Genomic DNA, 16,306 nt, shown 5'->3' on the forward strand with positions numbered 1-16,306 from the left:
CCGCAGCTCCACGGGTCACAACCGGGCTCCAGCTCCGGACTCGGGCTCAGAAAACCCACCAGCGCGGTTGTGAGCTGCACATCACCTAAGAGAGCCAGCCCAGCCCTGGCCTGCACCCCAGCACGGCCTGCCCTGCTGCCCAGGACAGATTCACATCCTCACCAGGGTGGCAGATGGACGCAAAGCCCCTCCAAAGCCTTTTGGAAAACTCAGCAGCTTCCCTCCCAACTCCTCACCCCTTCCGGCACATGCTGCAAAAACCCAACACACTGCACCGTAGAGATATAGATATATTTGTGGTGATGTTGCATATTTAAGACAACTTTACATAACGCTTCCGACACAGAGTTTTGGCATCTTCCCCTGCAGCGGGGCCAGGCCCCGGAGTACCCCCAAGGGAATGGGGGATAGCTGGGGGGGCAGCAGGTACCTGTCTGCACACACCAAGGTCTCCAGCCCTTGTTTTACAACCTCTTGCAGTGCCAGTAACCATAAACCAGGGAGACCAGGAGTGCGAGCCCTGGAAAGGAACGTCACAGGCAGTCCCCGAGCCTGAGAGGATGGGAGGGAAGGGGGACACTCCTCTGCACCCCCCTTCCCAAGAGGAGGTGGCAACTCTTCCCTCTAGAAGAGGGGGAAGCAGACACAGCGGAGAGCGGATGGAACCAGCTGGACCTCGTCTCACCTCTTTGCATTTTGGCCAGGGAAGCACTGCATTTCCCCAGAGCTTCTGCCAAGCAGGAGAAAAGAAAAGGCTGGGCCAAGGGGCCATGGCACAGGGCCACCCTCCGGGCACGGCACACTGCCATCGCATCGCAGCAGGACGCCAGCCCCGAGGATGACATTTTGGCAGGGGACCAGGGTGTCCCTTTGCTGAAGCAGAGACGGAGGCAGCAGGGTCTACAGCAGCTTGTTGGACCTGACCGCTGAACTGAGCGCTCCCGCCGCTCACCATCACACAACACACACCAGCAGCTCCAAACATTTGGCACAGTCGGGCAGCTGCCTGGGAGGGCAGGCAGCACCCCACAACCAACCCTGCCCGAGGGGCACAGGGTCCCCAGCAGTGGGGAAACAGCCAAACAATAATAATAAAACTAATAATAAAAAAATATGTAAACGACCCAGCACCCTGTCCTGTGGCACCAGGACACCCAAGAGAACAAGGTATGTTACAGTCTGAGGGGAGATGGAGACACAAGGACTTCCCGGCCAATGCGGGGTCTCGTCTCTATTGCACTTTGCATCATATATATTTCTATATATATTTATAAAAATACAAACTAAAGGGCTGGGGTGGAGGGGATGAGATGCAAGCCCTGGGCCAGCAGCAGCTCTGTGCACATGACTGGCTTTGACGCACTCTGCTTCTGCCTGTCCCCAGAGTCCCTTGTGAGCCCTCCTGGGGGAGTAGCCAGCAGCACAGGGCCTAATTCTGCAGAGATCCGGCCCAGGGCCGGGCAGGATGCTGAGCTGGTCCACAGCCTGCCCACCTGGCAGCACTCCCTCCCTGTCACCCCTTCCCGAGGCTCCGAGACCTGCAGTAACAAGCACACAGCTCCTGCCAGCACCGCCCGTGCCCCCACGGTGACAGCCACCCTGGCACGCTCTCCCTGGCCCGTTCCTGGGGGAGGTGGGCAAGACCGACCTCATACCTCTCCTTCCATCCAAAATACCCCAGGAGGTTTTTTCCCACCCAGAGGTTCCCATTCTCTCTTCCTCGAGTGACTACGTGCAAACGGCACGGGGTGATGTAGTCCAGAGACCTCCCATGCCAGTGACGGAGGATGCTCCTCGCTCCCAAGCCGCCCCCCCGGCTGCTCCTGCTACCTCAGCCGCCCGTCAGGTTTGACGGGCCCCAGTTCCGATTTGGGGTCCGGGGAGAGGGAGCTCCAGGAGGTTTTGCTGCAGGTCTCCAGGGAGGTGCAGGCAGAGGGGCCGCTGATGCAGACATCCGCCACAGACCAGAAAGCGCTGATGACACCATCCGCCCAGTCCTCCAGCGCCTTGCCCGTCAGCTGCGCCTTCCGCACCGCGTCCTCCTCTGCCTCATCAGAACGCGGCAGGTTGAGGATCCCCCCCAGCCCCTGGAAGCTCTGCTCCATGTACTCGTTGCGGGGGGGCCCGCCATGCAGCCAGTTGCTGTCATCTGGGCAGAGACGGGGACAGAAAAGAGGGATCAGCAGCGCAACAACATCCCAGCACCCTGCCCTTTGTACTGTCACCCTCCTGCCAGGGCCCAACATCCCCTCCCTTTGCAACCCCAGCCTGAGGAGAATGGTGCTGCTGCAGGACTTGGAGACACCAGGATGGCTCCTGTCTTGTCATCAGCTACAGCCCAGAGAGGTCAACACCAGCAGAAAAGTGCCTCGGACTACCCCCACCCAGCCCCTAACTCCAGAGCACCCTCCTCACCTTTCCTGAGAGGCTGCTTGCGGTTGAAGGTCTGGGGCACCACCAGGAATTGGTTCTCCCCCAGGAGCTCCCAGAACTGGAGGAGGCGAATGGTCCAGACACCGGGGCGCAAGGGATGATTGAGGGGGGGCTTGTACTGCGTGAACTCTGCCTCAGCATCCACCGTGATGTCGTAGGAGGCGGCGATAACGTAGGTGGGATCGATCCACACCACTGTGGCCGTCAGGTTGGGTCCCCGTGACCACTTCTGCATGGCCACTGGCTCGTCAAAAGGCCCCATCAAGCCTCCAAAATTGCGGAAGAGCCTTTCCTTGGGGTCCCACTCCGTGCCCACCTGGAGGGACAGGAGGCACAAGTAGTGGGACACTAGGCAGGGGAATGCTATCAGCTCAGGTTTTGCATTTCACATCCCCAGAACAGGGAAGGCAAAAACTTTAGAGCCCAAAGCAATGCACACCCACCCTTCCTGGCCCTCCTGCCTGCCTGCATTTGCCAGCAATAACACAACCATGTGATGCCTCCTGCAGCTGCAAGAGCTGGGCACCACTGCCACAGATCCCCCCCAAAAAGAACCCCTTTAGGCCTTTTCCCCACCAATCAGCTCCACACCCCACACAGAAGCCAAGCTCCTGGACAAAGGTTTGTTCTCAGACATAACAGTGGCACCATGTCCCCACAGCGTGCATGTTTGGGAGAAGAGGAAGGGCAGTGTGGTGTGTGAAAGCCAAGGAGGAAAGTGGCCATTGTGAAGGAAACTTCCCCATTTACCTCCAGGTTCTGTAAGCGGTTTGCCTGGCCTCCATGACCCGCCAGCTTCAGAGCTCCTTGGGGCATCATCCACACCTCCAGGGCCTCTGCCTGCCCAGTTGCCAAATTCTGCACTTCCTGCATCACCAGGTAACCCTGGAAACGGTCGTCATAGAAATATAAGTGCACACTGGATGGAAAGCCCCGGGTCTCAAATCTGGAGAGAGACAGACAGACAGAAAGGTTCCACATCTGAGCATCAGCATCCTCCCAGCACGAGGGACAGGTCACCACTGGGAGCCCAGCTCAAGCCTGCAGTAAATAACCCACCTGCAGAGCTTGTCAGCCTTCACTGCTGGCATGGATGCAGCTTTGTGGAGCCCCAGCCTGGAGAAGGCTGTGTAGAAGGTGAGGGTGACATCGCTGAGGCCGCTGAGCCCGTCGACGCGGTCATAGACGTTCTCCCAGTAAGCCTTCAGGGCTGGTGTGTTGGGGGGGTAGCTGCCGTAGAGGTGCGTGTCCAGGATCTCCAGCACCTCCTGATTCACTGTTGACTCAAACTTGCGGGCGAAGAAGGTGGGTCTGGAGAGTTGCTGGAAGAGCACAGGCATTTCTAAGTATTTCTAGCAATGTTGGCTGCAGTCCCTCTGCCCTCCCACCTGAGCGGGGCAGCCGGGAGGGAGACAAACTGGGAAAAAGCATGCTGGGACCCATCCTGTCCCCTTTGAGGGCATAGGCTAAGGAGCAGCAAAGCACAGCCAGGCTCCATGTGGGCTCCTCTGTGGCAGGATCAGTGGGAGCACACAGTATGCTTAATGGTAACACAGATGGGTTCTCATTTCTTCCACTGCCTCCCCACTTCTGTGCTCAGAAGCAGACGTGTCACCTAGCTCCTGCACTGCAATCTCTACATTCAGATGGGTCCCCACCCTGCAGAGCCCTCCACGAGGCCTGGCCACATGGCACAGCCTGCAGATCAGGGCCCTGCACTATATAAGCCCAGGACTGCTCGAAAATCCTGCTAACTTCTCTCTTGAGGGCTGGTATCTCTCACCCAAACCTCCCTTGCTCAGTCTACATCCCTACACACTGAGAGCACAGGAGACAGTTTGTCACAAGGCATTTTGTCCTGCCAAAGAGGACAGGTTTTCCTGAAAAGGAATTTGCTCCAAGTCTGCTGAAAAATAGCAGGAAAATGGGAGAGAAAATCTAGGAAGAGGAGCAGCATTGCAAGCAAAAGCCTGGCTGCTGGGTAGGAAAGTCAGCACAATCCCGCTGCCCGAGTGTTTACAGACACATTTGTGCCAAGCCCCAGGGCAGCTGGGGTGCCAATCCTGCTCCCTTCCCTTGCAGGGCTGGGATGAGGCTGGTGGGGACATGCACAGCAGCAGGTGTTGCACCCAGGGACGTGCCCGCAGGGGAGCTTGGAGGGAAGGGGAAAGACGAGGAGGAGGGGAGAGAAACGGAGGAGAAAGGAAGATCTCTTTCACCTGTAGCCGGAGGAAGTCCTGGGGTTTGAAGTCATTTGGGGAGCACCCGCACCAGTCGACTATGTGTTTATATTGGCACTTACAGCCCAGCTTGCGGTTCCAGTTGGTCACTCGGAGGTTGTTATCAACCAGCGTCTCGCAGGCACGACTGTTCTCCAGGACCGTGTGGAAGAAGGACTGTGCACGACAGAGAAGGGACAGGACACCCAGTGGAGATGGAGGACGGGTGGTTAACGGAGACCCCCCGACCCCTCACTTGCAGAGGAACAGGACAGACCTTGACATCTGAACAGAAACCTATCCCTGTTCCCAAAACAGGGCAACATGTAAGCAGCAGGCTGTGCACCCACATCGGTCCTTATCTGGCCCAGGGGGCATCTGGACCTAAGGCTGGATATAAACACGACCCTTGGCCAGTCTGCTCCTCTCTCTTTCATACCTGGGTCTGGACAAAGGGGAGGCAAAAGGCTCCCTGAGCAGAACCAGCAACGCCCTTCACAGCCTCCCAGGGCAGGGACAGAGATGTCAAAGTCAGTGGGATGAAAATCCGGGCCATGCCCTGCAGCCAGCACCCACCTCAGCTGGCAGGAGTGTGTAGGTGTAGAACTGGCGCAGCTGGGACACCAGTTGGTCCTCGGCATAGACCACGTACTCCACGAAGCTGCGCGTCAGCGAGAACCAGTCGGAGCCCCCGTCCACCACAATGCCCTCGGGGATGTGTCGCTCACCCAGCCGCCACATGTGGGAGTCGCACTCGTGGAACAGGCGGTCCAGGCCCTGCTTCTTGATAAACCTGGGCATGGGGATGAAGATGAGGGGTTAGGAGTGTCACCCACTTTGCTGGGTGCAGCTATATCCAGAATATCCCACCCTGCCCCAACTGTTTTAGTTTTTTTCTGAAATCCCTCTGTTTTCTATTCCTCTAGCTCAGCTTTGCCCCTAGCTGGGATTACCTGGCATTGTCTCGGCCATGAGACTTCAGAAAGTTCTTATCTCGGTATTTAGACAGGAACATCACCAGCTCTTCATTGGTCCTAAGGTGCAAATTAGAAAGCATCAATGGCCCCTGGGGTAAAGCAGCCTGGTAAACATTCATTCTGCAAGAGCCATCAGACACAAGGAGCCTAAAGCTGCCTGGTGGGTGTTGACTCAAACTCCCTCCCCATCACTGGGGAGACACAGACGTGGCCTCTCTGCTGCCTGGTGCCTCACACGCATGTTTCCCTGCAACACCCAGGCCGCAGGAAAAAACAGCCTCTGAGGTACTGGCTGGGCTCTTCTGCAGAGATGGGGTCAGCCTCGCCCTGGAGCATCATCACCAGCACGTGGGTGCAACCTTCAACTCCACCTTCCCCCAGCTCCCTGCTCCTCCCTGCCCCTGCCAAGGCTGCTGTAGCATCACAAGGCCCAAACACCTCCATCATCCTCCCCTGCCCCAGCGAGGTCCTCACCTTGTGGGATAGTCAGTGGCACTCAGGTTGATGAAGAAGTCCCAGGGCCACTCGGCCAGTTCCAGCAGATCCTTCATGCTACGCAGGTACATCTTCAGCAGGCTGGCACCTCCCCAGATGGTCACCATGCGCCAGGGTGTCACGCGGATGTTGGGGTAGTGCCGGGCCAGCTCCACCACCTCACGGTGGAGGTAGTTGGAGCGCTGTCAGGGAACACACACACTCAGCAGTGAGGTCGTCTTCTGGGGGTCAACCCTTACAGCAGCCTCCACAGGGAGGGGAGCAGCAAGACAAGGCTGCTCTTGGCAGGGGGGATAGATCCTGCCTCCCCAGGGCTGCAGAAATAGGGGTGGGAGGGTCGCAGCTCCACCAGCAGTTAGGACAAAGCCACCCCGCTACTTCCTCCACTCACCACCCACTCACGCCCCAGCTTTGTGCCCTGTGCCAGTGATCAGCCCAGGCACTGTTTGCACCCTTGCCTGTACCTTGTCCACGTGGATGTAGAAGAAGTGCTGCTGGTGGTACACAGCCTTGATGAGCCGCTTCAGCTGGCGAATGGCTCTGCCGTGCACAACCAGCATGTAGGCAATGCGCACAGGCTTGCTGGGGGGCGGCTGCTGCAGCCGGCTCTCGTCCCACTGGATGACGGGGCTGACCTTGCCTGCGCGGGGGGGGAGAGGGCTGTCAGCCGCCCCCCACCTTGGCACCCACCACCCTGAGCTCTTGATAAACTGAGACCTGAGCAAGGCAGGGGACAGCAGGGAAAAGCTTGCCCTTGGGCAAACCCCATCAACGGCTGCAGTGACAGTGCATGGTGGCACACACAGTCCCTTGTGATAAATTGACAGGGCCAGGTTGGGAAAGGTGGGGGTGTCCTCTGGCACCTCAAAACAGAAGACGCAGCTGGGCCTGGTTTTGGCCTTTGCAAGCACTGCAGATTGGGATGAAGAGCCAATCTTAAGGAAGCCGGCACAGCTTTGATTGGATTACAGAGGCAGCAGTAATCTGGGAATTAGTGACAGATTGAGGCCGCTTTTTGCCAGGTGGGACAGTTTGGTGACATAAGGTGGCCCACGTGCCTGGCTGTGATATTCCCGATGCCCAGGGCGACCGGGAGCCCCCTAGCAGGACTCACCTGAGAGCTGGCAGTGACGGGGCACAGACTGGGGCATGAGGCTGCCGGCCCGGTGCAGACACACCACGTTGGCGATCTCCTGTTGGCACTGCTTGCTGCTGGCCCGGGCCAGCGCCGAGAGGGCATCTTTGCCCGTGATTTCGCACTTGGGGGTGAAGCTGTTCTCGGTGGGCTGGGGAGCCCCCTCCACGCTGCCCGTGTCACCCTGCTGGAAGACGCCCAGCTGGGCCTCCCCGCGCAGCTCCGTCAGGTTCCTCTGGCTGGATGAGTCCGGCGCGGCCGGCAGCCTCCGTCCCGGTTTGTGCCTCGCCGTGACGGCTCTCACCACCTTGGACACCAGTGCCCCGGGGCTGTCCGGCCGTCCCCGCCATCGCCCGTGCTTCCGGCTGGCGCTGCCCCGGCGCCCGGCAGAGCTGTCTGAGTCCTTGGAGCCGTCACTGCTCTCAGGCAACTTGGCTTTTTTCTGCCGCTCCTGTTCCAGTTCCAGGGGGATGCAGAAGAGAGGACAGACAGCATTAACTCGGGCCTGCTCTGCCAAAACGCTCCCCAGAGCATCCCCATTCCCAGAGCTTAATACTCCCAGTCCCCACAGAGCTCAGTGCTGCAACACAGCAGGTTCTCTCTGAGCAGCCACTGTGCAGCAAAAGACACCACACCATCCCTCCACCACCTAAATCCCCAGCTAAGATCCACAGTGCCTCCCTGCACAGTCCCGTATCCCACTCATTGGGACAGTCCCCTGTATGTCAGCAAGAGACACCTCAATTTTGCAGACCCTGCCAGCACAGCACCCCAGGTGCACACAGAGCGATTTGCTCTCTGTTGCTGGGCTTGCTGCAAGACTAAATGGCTAATGTTGGTTGTGTCTGTACCAGCCACCCCCCAGGTGCTGCATGGGCAGGGGGATCCTGGCCCAGGGGATGAGCACAAGGGGATCCCGGCCCAGGGGATGAGCACAAGGGGATCCCAGCCCAGGGGATGAGCACAAGGGGATCCCGGCCCAGGGGATGAGCACAAGGGGATCCTGGCCCAGGGGATGAGCACAAGGGGATCCCGGCCCAGGGGATGAGCACAAGGGGATCCCAGCCCAGGGGATGAGCCCAGGGCTGCTCCGGCTGCCCGTGGGTGTTTTACTGGGAGGCAAAGGGACCAGCTCTGCCCTGCCGTGATCAGGTTGTGAGCCCAAGCCCAGAACATCCACCTGGGAGCCGGGGTCACAGCTGCGCTCCCTGGGACCAAAAGCGCTGGAAAGACACTGAACAAGGTCCTGCCCGAGCTCCGTTCCCAGGGACCCCACCCCAAGGGCCCTTCCCCCTTCAGGAGCCCCCTCCCAGCACGCACCGCCTTCCTGCGACCCCTCCAGACCCCCCCGCCCAACCCAAGCCACTCATCACCTCCCCTGCCCCGCTGAGCGCCCCCACCGCCTCCTCGGCCCCCAGCGCCAGGCCCCGGGCCCGCCGCTCCGGCCTCCCCGCGCCGCACCTCGGCCGGTCCCTCCTCGTCGAGGCCGGCGGAGGTCCAGAGGACGAGTCCCTGCAGCAGGAGAATGGCGAGGGCCGTGGCCACCGCCAGCCGGTAGCGCCGGACCAGCTTCCGCGCCCGCCCGGGGGCCGCCATCGTCACGGCCGCTCCGCCGCGCGCCTCCCGCGCGCACGCGCCGCCGAGGCCGAGGGGGCGGGGCCAGGGGTCGTGCGGGGGCGGGGGGGTCGGTGGGACTTGGGGGAGCGGGCACGGGAAAAGCGGGGGTTGAATCGGGGGTTGCGTGTGTGCACCGGTGTGTGCATCGGGGTGTGTGTGTATGTGTGCACCGGTATGTGCGTGTGTGTGTGCATCGGGCTGTGCGTGTGTGTGCATCGGGCTGTGCGTGTGTGTGCACCAGGCTGTGGGGGTGTGTATATGTGTGCACCGGGCTGTGCGCACCGGGATGTGCGTGTGTGTGTGCACCCGGCTGTGTGCATCGGGTTCTGTGTGTGTGTGTGTGTGTTTGCACCGGGATGTGCACGTGTTCACGTATGTGTGTGATGTGTGCATGCTCCTGCATGTGTGGACAGGGGTGTGCATGTACCCATGCATGTGTGCACCTTGCGTATATGCGTGTGTGCACCGTGTGTGCATGCCTGTGCATGTGTTGCACTGGGTTATGCATGTGTACATGCATGTGTGTGTATGTGTGCCTGTGTGTGCGTGCCTGTGCATGTGTGTAGTGGGGTATACATATGTTCAGGCATGTGTGTGTCACATGTGCGTGCCTATGCATGTGTGGACAGGGGTGTGCATGTGCCCATCAGTGTGAATGTCTGTGTGCCCTGTGAGTATATGCATGTGTGCACCATGTGTGCATGCCCATGCATGCGGGCACTGGGGTATGCACATGCATGTGTGTGTACACCTGTGTGCCTGCCTGTGCAGGTGTGCACCGGGATATGGGTGTGTTCATGTATGTGTGTCACGTGTGCATACCTATGCATGTGTGGACAAGGCTGTGCATGTACCCATCTGTGCACATGCGTGCGAGCACAACGAGTATATGCATGTGTGCTCTGGAGGCGTGTATATGTACACGTGTGTGTGCGTGCATCTGTGCACTGGAGGCGTGAGTGTGTTTATGTTCAGGTGTGGCTGGGGGTGTGCATGTGCCCATGCATGTGCCTGTGTGTGCATGCATGTGTCAGTGAGCATGGTGTGCATATGGTTGTGTGTGCACTGTGCACTGCAGTGTGCAAGTGTTCATGCACGTACTTGTGTCCTTATGTGCCCTTGGGTGTCTGTGTGCTTGTGAGCAACACAGTGTGCACGTGACTCTGTGTGTGCACACCAGGATCAGCCTGCACACACTGGGGGGTGTGTGTGCTTGTTCATGCTGGGGTACACGTGGGCATGTGTGCACTGCAGTGTGTTCGGTGGCCACTTGGTGTCCGCATGTGTATGCACGCCGGTGTGCACGTGTGCAGATACATGTGCATGCCGGGATGTGCACGTACACATTCACGTGTGCTGGGGTGTGCAGTTGTGCCTCAGCATGTGTGAGTACACCTGCATGTGTGTATTGTGCATGCTTACATACATGCATGTGTGTGCACAGGGGCCTCCATATGAGCATCTTTGTGTGTGCACTGAGGTGTGGGGCTGTGCATGAACTGGTGGGTGCACGCTGGTGAACGGGCACATGCCTGTGAGCACAGGGGGGCATGCAGAGGCACATACATGTGTGCATGGGGATACCTCCATGTGTGTGACGGTGCTGGGTGCTTCCCATAGAGGACCCTGCTCTGTGCCAGCCATGGGCGCTGGGCTCCCCAATTCCCTAGCAGATGGTTACAGGGCTGGGTGCAGGTCCCAGTGCCCTCACTGGGTGCTCACATCTCTGCACCTCCCCAGGGGCAGCATACAAAGGCCTTACTGAGCCTCAGGGAGCCCCCGAGCACCCCAGTGCTGCTCAGGGGGCTCTCAGCAGGGAGAGGTATCACCAGGCCCTCCCCCACTGGCAGAGGAGCCTTTCTGGGTGCCCAGGGGTGAGTGCCAGGTCTGCTGCTGCCCTAAAGCCACCAGGTTGCCACAGCTAGAGTAGCCTCAATGGCAGGAAACACCTGCAGGAAGGTGTGGGCATGGTGGGGGCTTCTGCACAAAACGCTCTTGCTGCTGACCTTGCTTTATGAAAGAAAAACACGCCCTATTCCTGTTCCTCTTGCAATAAAACCTGAAAAGATTCAAAACCTCTTTCAGGACACCCACCCAGCAGGAAGAGCTCTGGGCGAGCTCCCTGGGTGGCTGCAGGCAGCAGAAGTGCTCTGGGATGGAAACCCAAGCTCCAGGGCAGACCCTTGCCACAAGAGACACAGCTTCGCCAGCCTTCCCCACGTAAAACCTGCTGAGGAGGGGAAAGTATTTTATCAGGGGAAATAGGAACCAGTGTCTGGGTGCTGATAACAGCTCTGGGGAGCCCTGTGAGCTTCCTGTGCAGATTCTGCAAATGCAGCAGAGAGACCGCTGCAGCCTCAACTACCTGAGAGGGTTTTAAAGGGACAAGGTTTAGCTAAGAGGGGCTCCCCAGGCTGCAGGGGGGGTTCATGCAGCCTGCAGAGGGGCTTACCCTTGTACATGAGCAATTCGGTCTATGCCTGTAAAGAGCTGCAGGACTTGCCTTAGTATCTCCAGGGCGGCAGGTAAAGGCTCACCACACGTGAGGGTGGGACCTCTGTATGGGTGACAAATGTCCAGGATGCCTTGGGGACAGCATTTTGTGCCCCAGCCCTGGGCAGGCTGCAATGTATAAGTGATGGTCAAGCCAGAAAATACAAGGCTTCTCAAAAAAAAAGGGCAAAAAGCTCATCTTCCCTCCTCTGCTGGAAGAAGTTTGCTATTCCCCTGTTCAAGCTCCTCACCTTGCAAGGCACAAAGACAAATCACAGTTTAATGGTGTTTAGAGGCTGTTTATCAAAAACAAGTCAGAGTCACTCCCACAACCTGTCACTTTGCAGCTCACCAGGTAGCAAGAGCAGTTTGGGAAGCATTGCACAACCCTGGGGGTGCAAGAGCCTCTTAGCTGGAGTACCTGCCCAGCACTTGTCCCTGGGGATGAGGGAGCAAGGAGCCTGGAGCACACGTTTTCTGATGGAGAGGAAGGAAATGCTCTGAGGAAAAAGAGATGTGCTCCTCAAATCCTGCACTCCTCCACAGACAGGCAGGAGCAGAGCAGCCCACCCTCAACCCCCAGCCCACCCTCGCCTCCTGCCACTGGGTTCTTCCAGCCCCTGCCTGGCCGGTCTCTGGCCGGGGCTACCCCGATGCAAGGGACAGTTTTTTATTCTCAGCACTAGTGCTGTGCAGGTGAGCTCTCCAAATGCAGAGGGATGATTTCATCCTCATCTTGCTCCACGTCTCCTGCTCAGCCTCATCCTCTTTGAGGTCGCTCCAGGGAAATGTCTGAGCAGCTTTGCTGTCAAGCCAGCTCCTGCCTGCACGGAGAGTCGCAGGAGCAGCCCATGGGGCTGGGTGCTGGCTCACACCCCCTGCAACAAGCTGTACAGCTCTTCTCTGGGTGGTGGGGCTGCTGACACGTTGGCGTAGATCTGCTCTGGTGGGGGCTTCTGCACGCTGGCATGTGTAGCCTCTTTTTCCTCTTCCAAATGCTGGGAAAGGAGAGGGATAAAGAAAAAACATCCTTTGCAGGGTTGCCCCAGGGCAACACCGTCTGCTGGAACCTCTGCTTTGCGTTCTCCTACCTTGTCGCTCTGCTTGACCTCCATGTATTCGGTCGTGGTGTTTGCCAGGCTGTGGAATGCTTCGGCATTGCTGTACAATTGGGTCTCGGCTGTGCCCCTGGCGTGGTTGAGGTCCGCATAGTTCAAGTCATCCTCTTCCTGACATGCAAAGGAGAGGGATAAGCTGGTAACCTACTGCCGCTTGCCTGCCTGCAGCCCCTGCCTACAGCCCACAGGGGTGGAAACATCTCCCATCCTGCTGCGGTTCCTGATGAGAGCTGAGGTGGCTGCAGGAGTGCTGGGGGAAAATTAACTTACAACCACCTCTATTTGGAGGGGCTTGAGGAGAAACCTCACTCCTAAATTCCCTTCCCAGGAATACTCTGTGATAGTTACACAAAACCCCTGGTTAGGTCTTTCTGTTGATGAACGGAGCTCAAAGAACCCCTCCCAGCCTAAAGGGCCATGAAAGCTCAGCTCAAGGTGTAACATTTCCCCTCCCCAGGTGAGCTTGGAGCATACCATCCCAACGCCTCCTGTGGTTTCACTTACTTTATGCGACGTGCTGTGAGTCCTGTCCATCTCTACAGCTGCTCCAGAGAAGGCTAGATGAAGCAAGGATGTAGTTAGACAGGAGTGAAACCAGAAGAGATAAAAGAAAATGTATTTTAAAAGCTGTTCTGTGGCTGTGAATCTTGCTGTAAAGCAGGAAGAAAACCTATTGCCCCACCAACCATCTAAATTGGAGCAGTTCTTCAAATAAAATCAGACCCCAGGTCTTAGCTGGTGATGTTTCCTCCCATCTGTCCTTGTCCTTCACAATGGCCTTAAACTTAGCATCAAGCCTAGTGCAAGCCTGGCCTATGCAACTGAGCATGTCTGGAGAAGCTGGTGGTGCCCAGATAAGTTCAAGCAGGTGCTGTGCCAGGCAGCCCCCATCCCGAGAGCTGTGGGACAGCCCCATCGTACTCTCAGGGGAAGGAAACTCCTTGGTGGGGGTCTAAGTGATGGACTCAGGAACTGGATGGGTCATGGTGTGAATGGGGGAGAAAAAAGAAGTGTAGATGGAAAAATAAATACAGCAGAAGACAGGTGCTGGTGCAGAAACAGTGTGTGTGCGGCAGTGATAGCTTCGCTTACCCTTCTTCCTCTTCCTGGACAGCATTACCAAAACACCAACAGCCGCTGCAAGCAAAAGAACCACCACCACAATGCCTGGAATGAGGATGTGCTCAACCACGTCCAAGCTGCAAGAAAAATAAAGAGTTTCTGGTCTCACACTTCTCCTGGGAAGCAGACTTGTAGGACCCAGCATGGAGCAGCAGTGCAGGGAGTGGATGTGAGTGACAGGGTTTGCATGGGGAGGGAGGGGAGCAGGGTGGGGGGGTCAGAATACAAGCTGGGCACGGAGCAAAGCGAACTAAATGCTGAAGAAGCAAATGGACACTTGTATCTGAGAGCTGCTGCAACTCCATTATTTTAAAGATCAGTTCCTGCGCCTCTTGCTGTGTCACCTCTAAGAGGCAGGAGAGGAGGGAGCAACTCTGGTCTCGTGCTTTGACAACTGTCTCTGCCAGGCTGCATGTGACTACAAAGCAGAAGTGAACCCAAGTCAGCACTTGATTTCCCACAAGCAAAAGGTTCCTCTGAGCTTTGAGGAAGGAAATGGGGTCAGTACTCCAGGCAGAAACCGTTTCTTATATGATGATAACCTGCACTTTGCTTAAGCTGCATGACAGGCTGGGGACAAGCAGGGCTTTGCCAGGGAGAAGCGACTATTGGCAGTGGGAATATTTTCCATGTAGAGTGTCTGGTTGAGAGGATGAAACAGCGGTCTCTAAAGACAAAAAAGGAGGTCTGAATCTTTAAGGGAGGTGCGAAGAGCCCGGAGGGCCGCAGGGCTCCAGCTGTACCAGAGGGACCTTCTGGAGGGAGATGGCTGCTGTGGCAGGAGCTGGTACTCACTCTGGAGCGCTGGAGCCTCCGTGGTGGGAGGGATTTGGTCTCGGTGGCACAGCTTCCCGCTGGGGAGTTGTCTGTGTGGGGACTGAGACAGAGCTAGTGAGATAGGAGTGCTTGGTGGCCAGGATGTAAGGCGATGTTGTGGAGGAGGAAGCTATAACAAAAAGAGCAAAAGGGGAAAATGCTGTGACTTTTGGAGCATGTCAGAAGTCACCATCACACCAGGAGGAGCTGGGTCCCCACTGCCATGTCCAGAGCACGCTCCTTGAGGTGGGAGGGCTGTAATCCTGTGCCCAAGAGGCTTTTCGTGGTCCCATTTCCCCCCCAAAACAGGTAGCAGAATTCACTCAGCAGGAAGAGGATCCAGGCACCCCATACCCAGCCTGCTGGTGACACAACAGCCCCAGGTAAGTGTCCCGTCATGGGGGCTGGTCCCTGGTGAGGGGACCGTGACGTACGTTCCCAAAGCCCAGGGCCTGGTACCCACAGGCATTGCCTGCCAAGCCCTGGTGACAAACCCCAAGGCTGCCCCAAAGGGCCTGGGCACCCACCTCCAGACTGCCCATCCCCACAGACCCCACACCCAGCACGTGGAGGGGGACCCACCAACGCTGGACTGGAGGGACGCACAAGTACTGACCTGGGGACACGATCACCTCCACATCGGCACTCTTATCACGCTGGATTATGCCCGTTCTCACCCCGCAGCGGTAGGTGCCCGCGTCCCACAGCTTCAGGTGCTCCATGGTCACTGTGAACACCCGTCGTGTGTGATTGTCCCGAATGGAGAATCGGCCCTTCTGTACCGTGGGCTGCTCCTCCGAGGTGATGACGATGTCACCATCACAGGTGAAAACAGTAATTGCCGGATAGCACCAGAATTTCGGTTTCTTCTCCTCGCCGGGATCATACTCACAGGTCACCGAGAGGGACCCCCCCGGGACTCCCTGCACGGTGTCGGGTCCCCTTACCGCCCAGCAGCCTGCGGACACACACGAAGCCGCGGGAGTGATGCTGCTGCCGCCGCGCCCGCCCCACCCGTCGGGGCCGCCCTCCGGGACCGCTCCGGGTCTCAGGAAGCTCTGGCCCGGCCTTACCCGGCAGCAGCGCCCAGGCGAGCAGCGGCAGGAGCTGCATGGCCACTCCAGGACGGCGGGGTCGGTGAATTCCCATACCCGGTTCCTCTCCCCGGGACAGAGGGGCCTGGCCCGCCCCCAGCACTGCCCCTGAAGTACCGCCCGCCCCGTCGAGGCGGAGCACCGGGACTCCCGGGGCTGCCTGACCGCGGGGGCCGCCGGAAAGAAGAGGCGGAGGCGCGGAGCAGTGGCGGAGAAGCTTTATTGCAGCCGGCGGCGGCGGCGGAAAGGACTCGGCGGGGCCCCGGTGCTGCCTGCCCCCGCCCGGGCCGTCGAGGCCCGGGAGTCCCAGAGCGGAGCAGCTCCTGCTGTGGCCGGGAGGTCCTATCGGGGCTCAGCCGCCCCGCAGGCTGATCCAGAGCACGGCTCCGGTCATGGCCAGCAGCGCCAGCACCTGCAGGCCGGCCAGCACAGGGAAGTGGCGGAAGGGGTCGGGGCTCTCCCGCGGAGCGTCCGTCCCCGCGGCGGAAACCGGGCTGAGCGTCGGGCCTGCAAATGGAAGGAGCAGGCAGATGCAGAGGGTGCCTACCAGGCACTGTTCCACCCTTGTCCCTCTCCCTCCCCCAGAAGCCCAGTACCATCTCCTCCTGCAGCCCGGTCCTGGCCCCTGCAACGTGGTGGTCACTGGTGCTGTGCGGGGAGGGGAGCATGTGCAGGGACTGACCTGGGGACAGGATCACCTCCACATCGGCACTCTTATCATGCTGGATTTTGCCCCTTTGCACCCCGCAGCAGTAGGTGCCCATGTCCCGCTCAGCCAGGCCCTCCA

At 58.6% G+C, this 16,306-nt stretch overlaps 2 protein-coding genes and 1 long non-coding RNA gene across 4 annotated transcripts; 1 reads left to right on the forward strand and 2 right to left on the reverse strand.

The window, feature by feature from the left end:
- Positions 1 to 277: 277 nt before the first annotated feature.
- Positions 278 to 8,894, reverse strand: XYLT2 (xylosyltransferase 2). Its single transcript, XM_065034867.1, has 11 exons — positions 8,721 to 8,894; positions 7,239 to 7,710; positions 6,589 to 6,764; positions 6,104 to 6,306; positions 5,606 to 5,686; positions 5,229 to 5,445; positions 4,653 to 4,829; positions 3,493 to 3,755; positions 3,184 to 3,379; positions 2,416 to 2,749; positions 278 to 2,149 (listed from the first exon to the last, which is right to left on the reverse strand). Exons 1-11 carry the CDS (start codon positions 8,853 to 8,855, stop codon positions 1,827 to 1,829), a joined length of 2,577 nt encoding a protein of 858 aa, XP_064890939.1. The 5' UTR covers positions 8,856 to 8,894; the 3' UTR covers positions 278 to 1,826.
- A 2,753-nt stretch (positions 8,895 to 11,647) lies between these two features.
- Positions 11,648 to 15,631, reverse strand: LOC102086590 (CMRF35-like molecule 6). 2 transcript variants are annotated; one of them, XM_065034881.1, is made up of 7 exons: positions 15,499 to 15,631; positions 15,042 to 15,383; positions 14,405 to 14,486; positions 13,580 to 13,686; positions 12,992 to 13,044; positions 12,461 to 12,598; positions 11,648 to 12,367 (listed from the first exon to the last, which is right to left on the reverse strand). In XM_065034881.1, the coding sequence occupies exons 1-7, from the start codon at positions 15,572 to 15,574 to the stop codon at positions 12,239 to 12,241; spliced, it is 927 nt and encodes a 308-aa protein (XP_064890953.1). In that variant the 5' UTR covers positions 15,575 to 15,631; the 3' UTR covers positions 11,648 to 12,238. The 2 variants fall into 2 exon arrangements, with proteins under 2 accessions (XP_064890953.1, XP_064890952.1); XM_065034880.1 differs by having other exon boundaries at positions 14,405 to 14,555.
- Positions 12,592 to 15,106, forward strand: LOC135575774 (uncharacterized). Its single transcript, XR_010467051.1, has 3 exons — positions 12,592 to 13,778; positions 14,735 to 14,808; positions 14,976 to 15,106. It is a non-coding gene; the product is annotated as an uncharacterized LOC135575774 (long non-coding RNA).
- Positions 15,632 to 16,306: the final 675 nt, after the last annotated feature.

The sequence above is a fragment of the Columba livia genome, chromosome 18, assembly GCF_036013475.1.
Source record: "Columba livia isolate bColLiv1 breed racing homer chromosome 18, bColLiv1.pat.W.v2, whole genome shotgun sequence".
In the NCBI taxonomy this organism is placed as follows: domain Eukaryota; kingdom Metazoa; phylum Chordata; class Aves; order Columbiformes; family Columbidae; genus Columba; species Columba livia.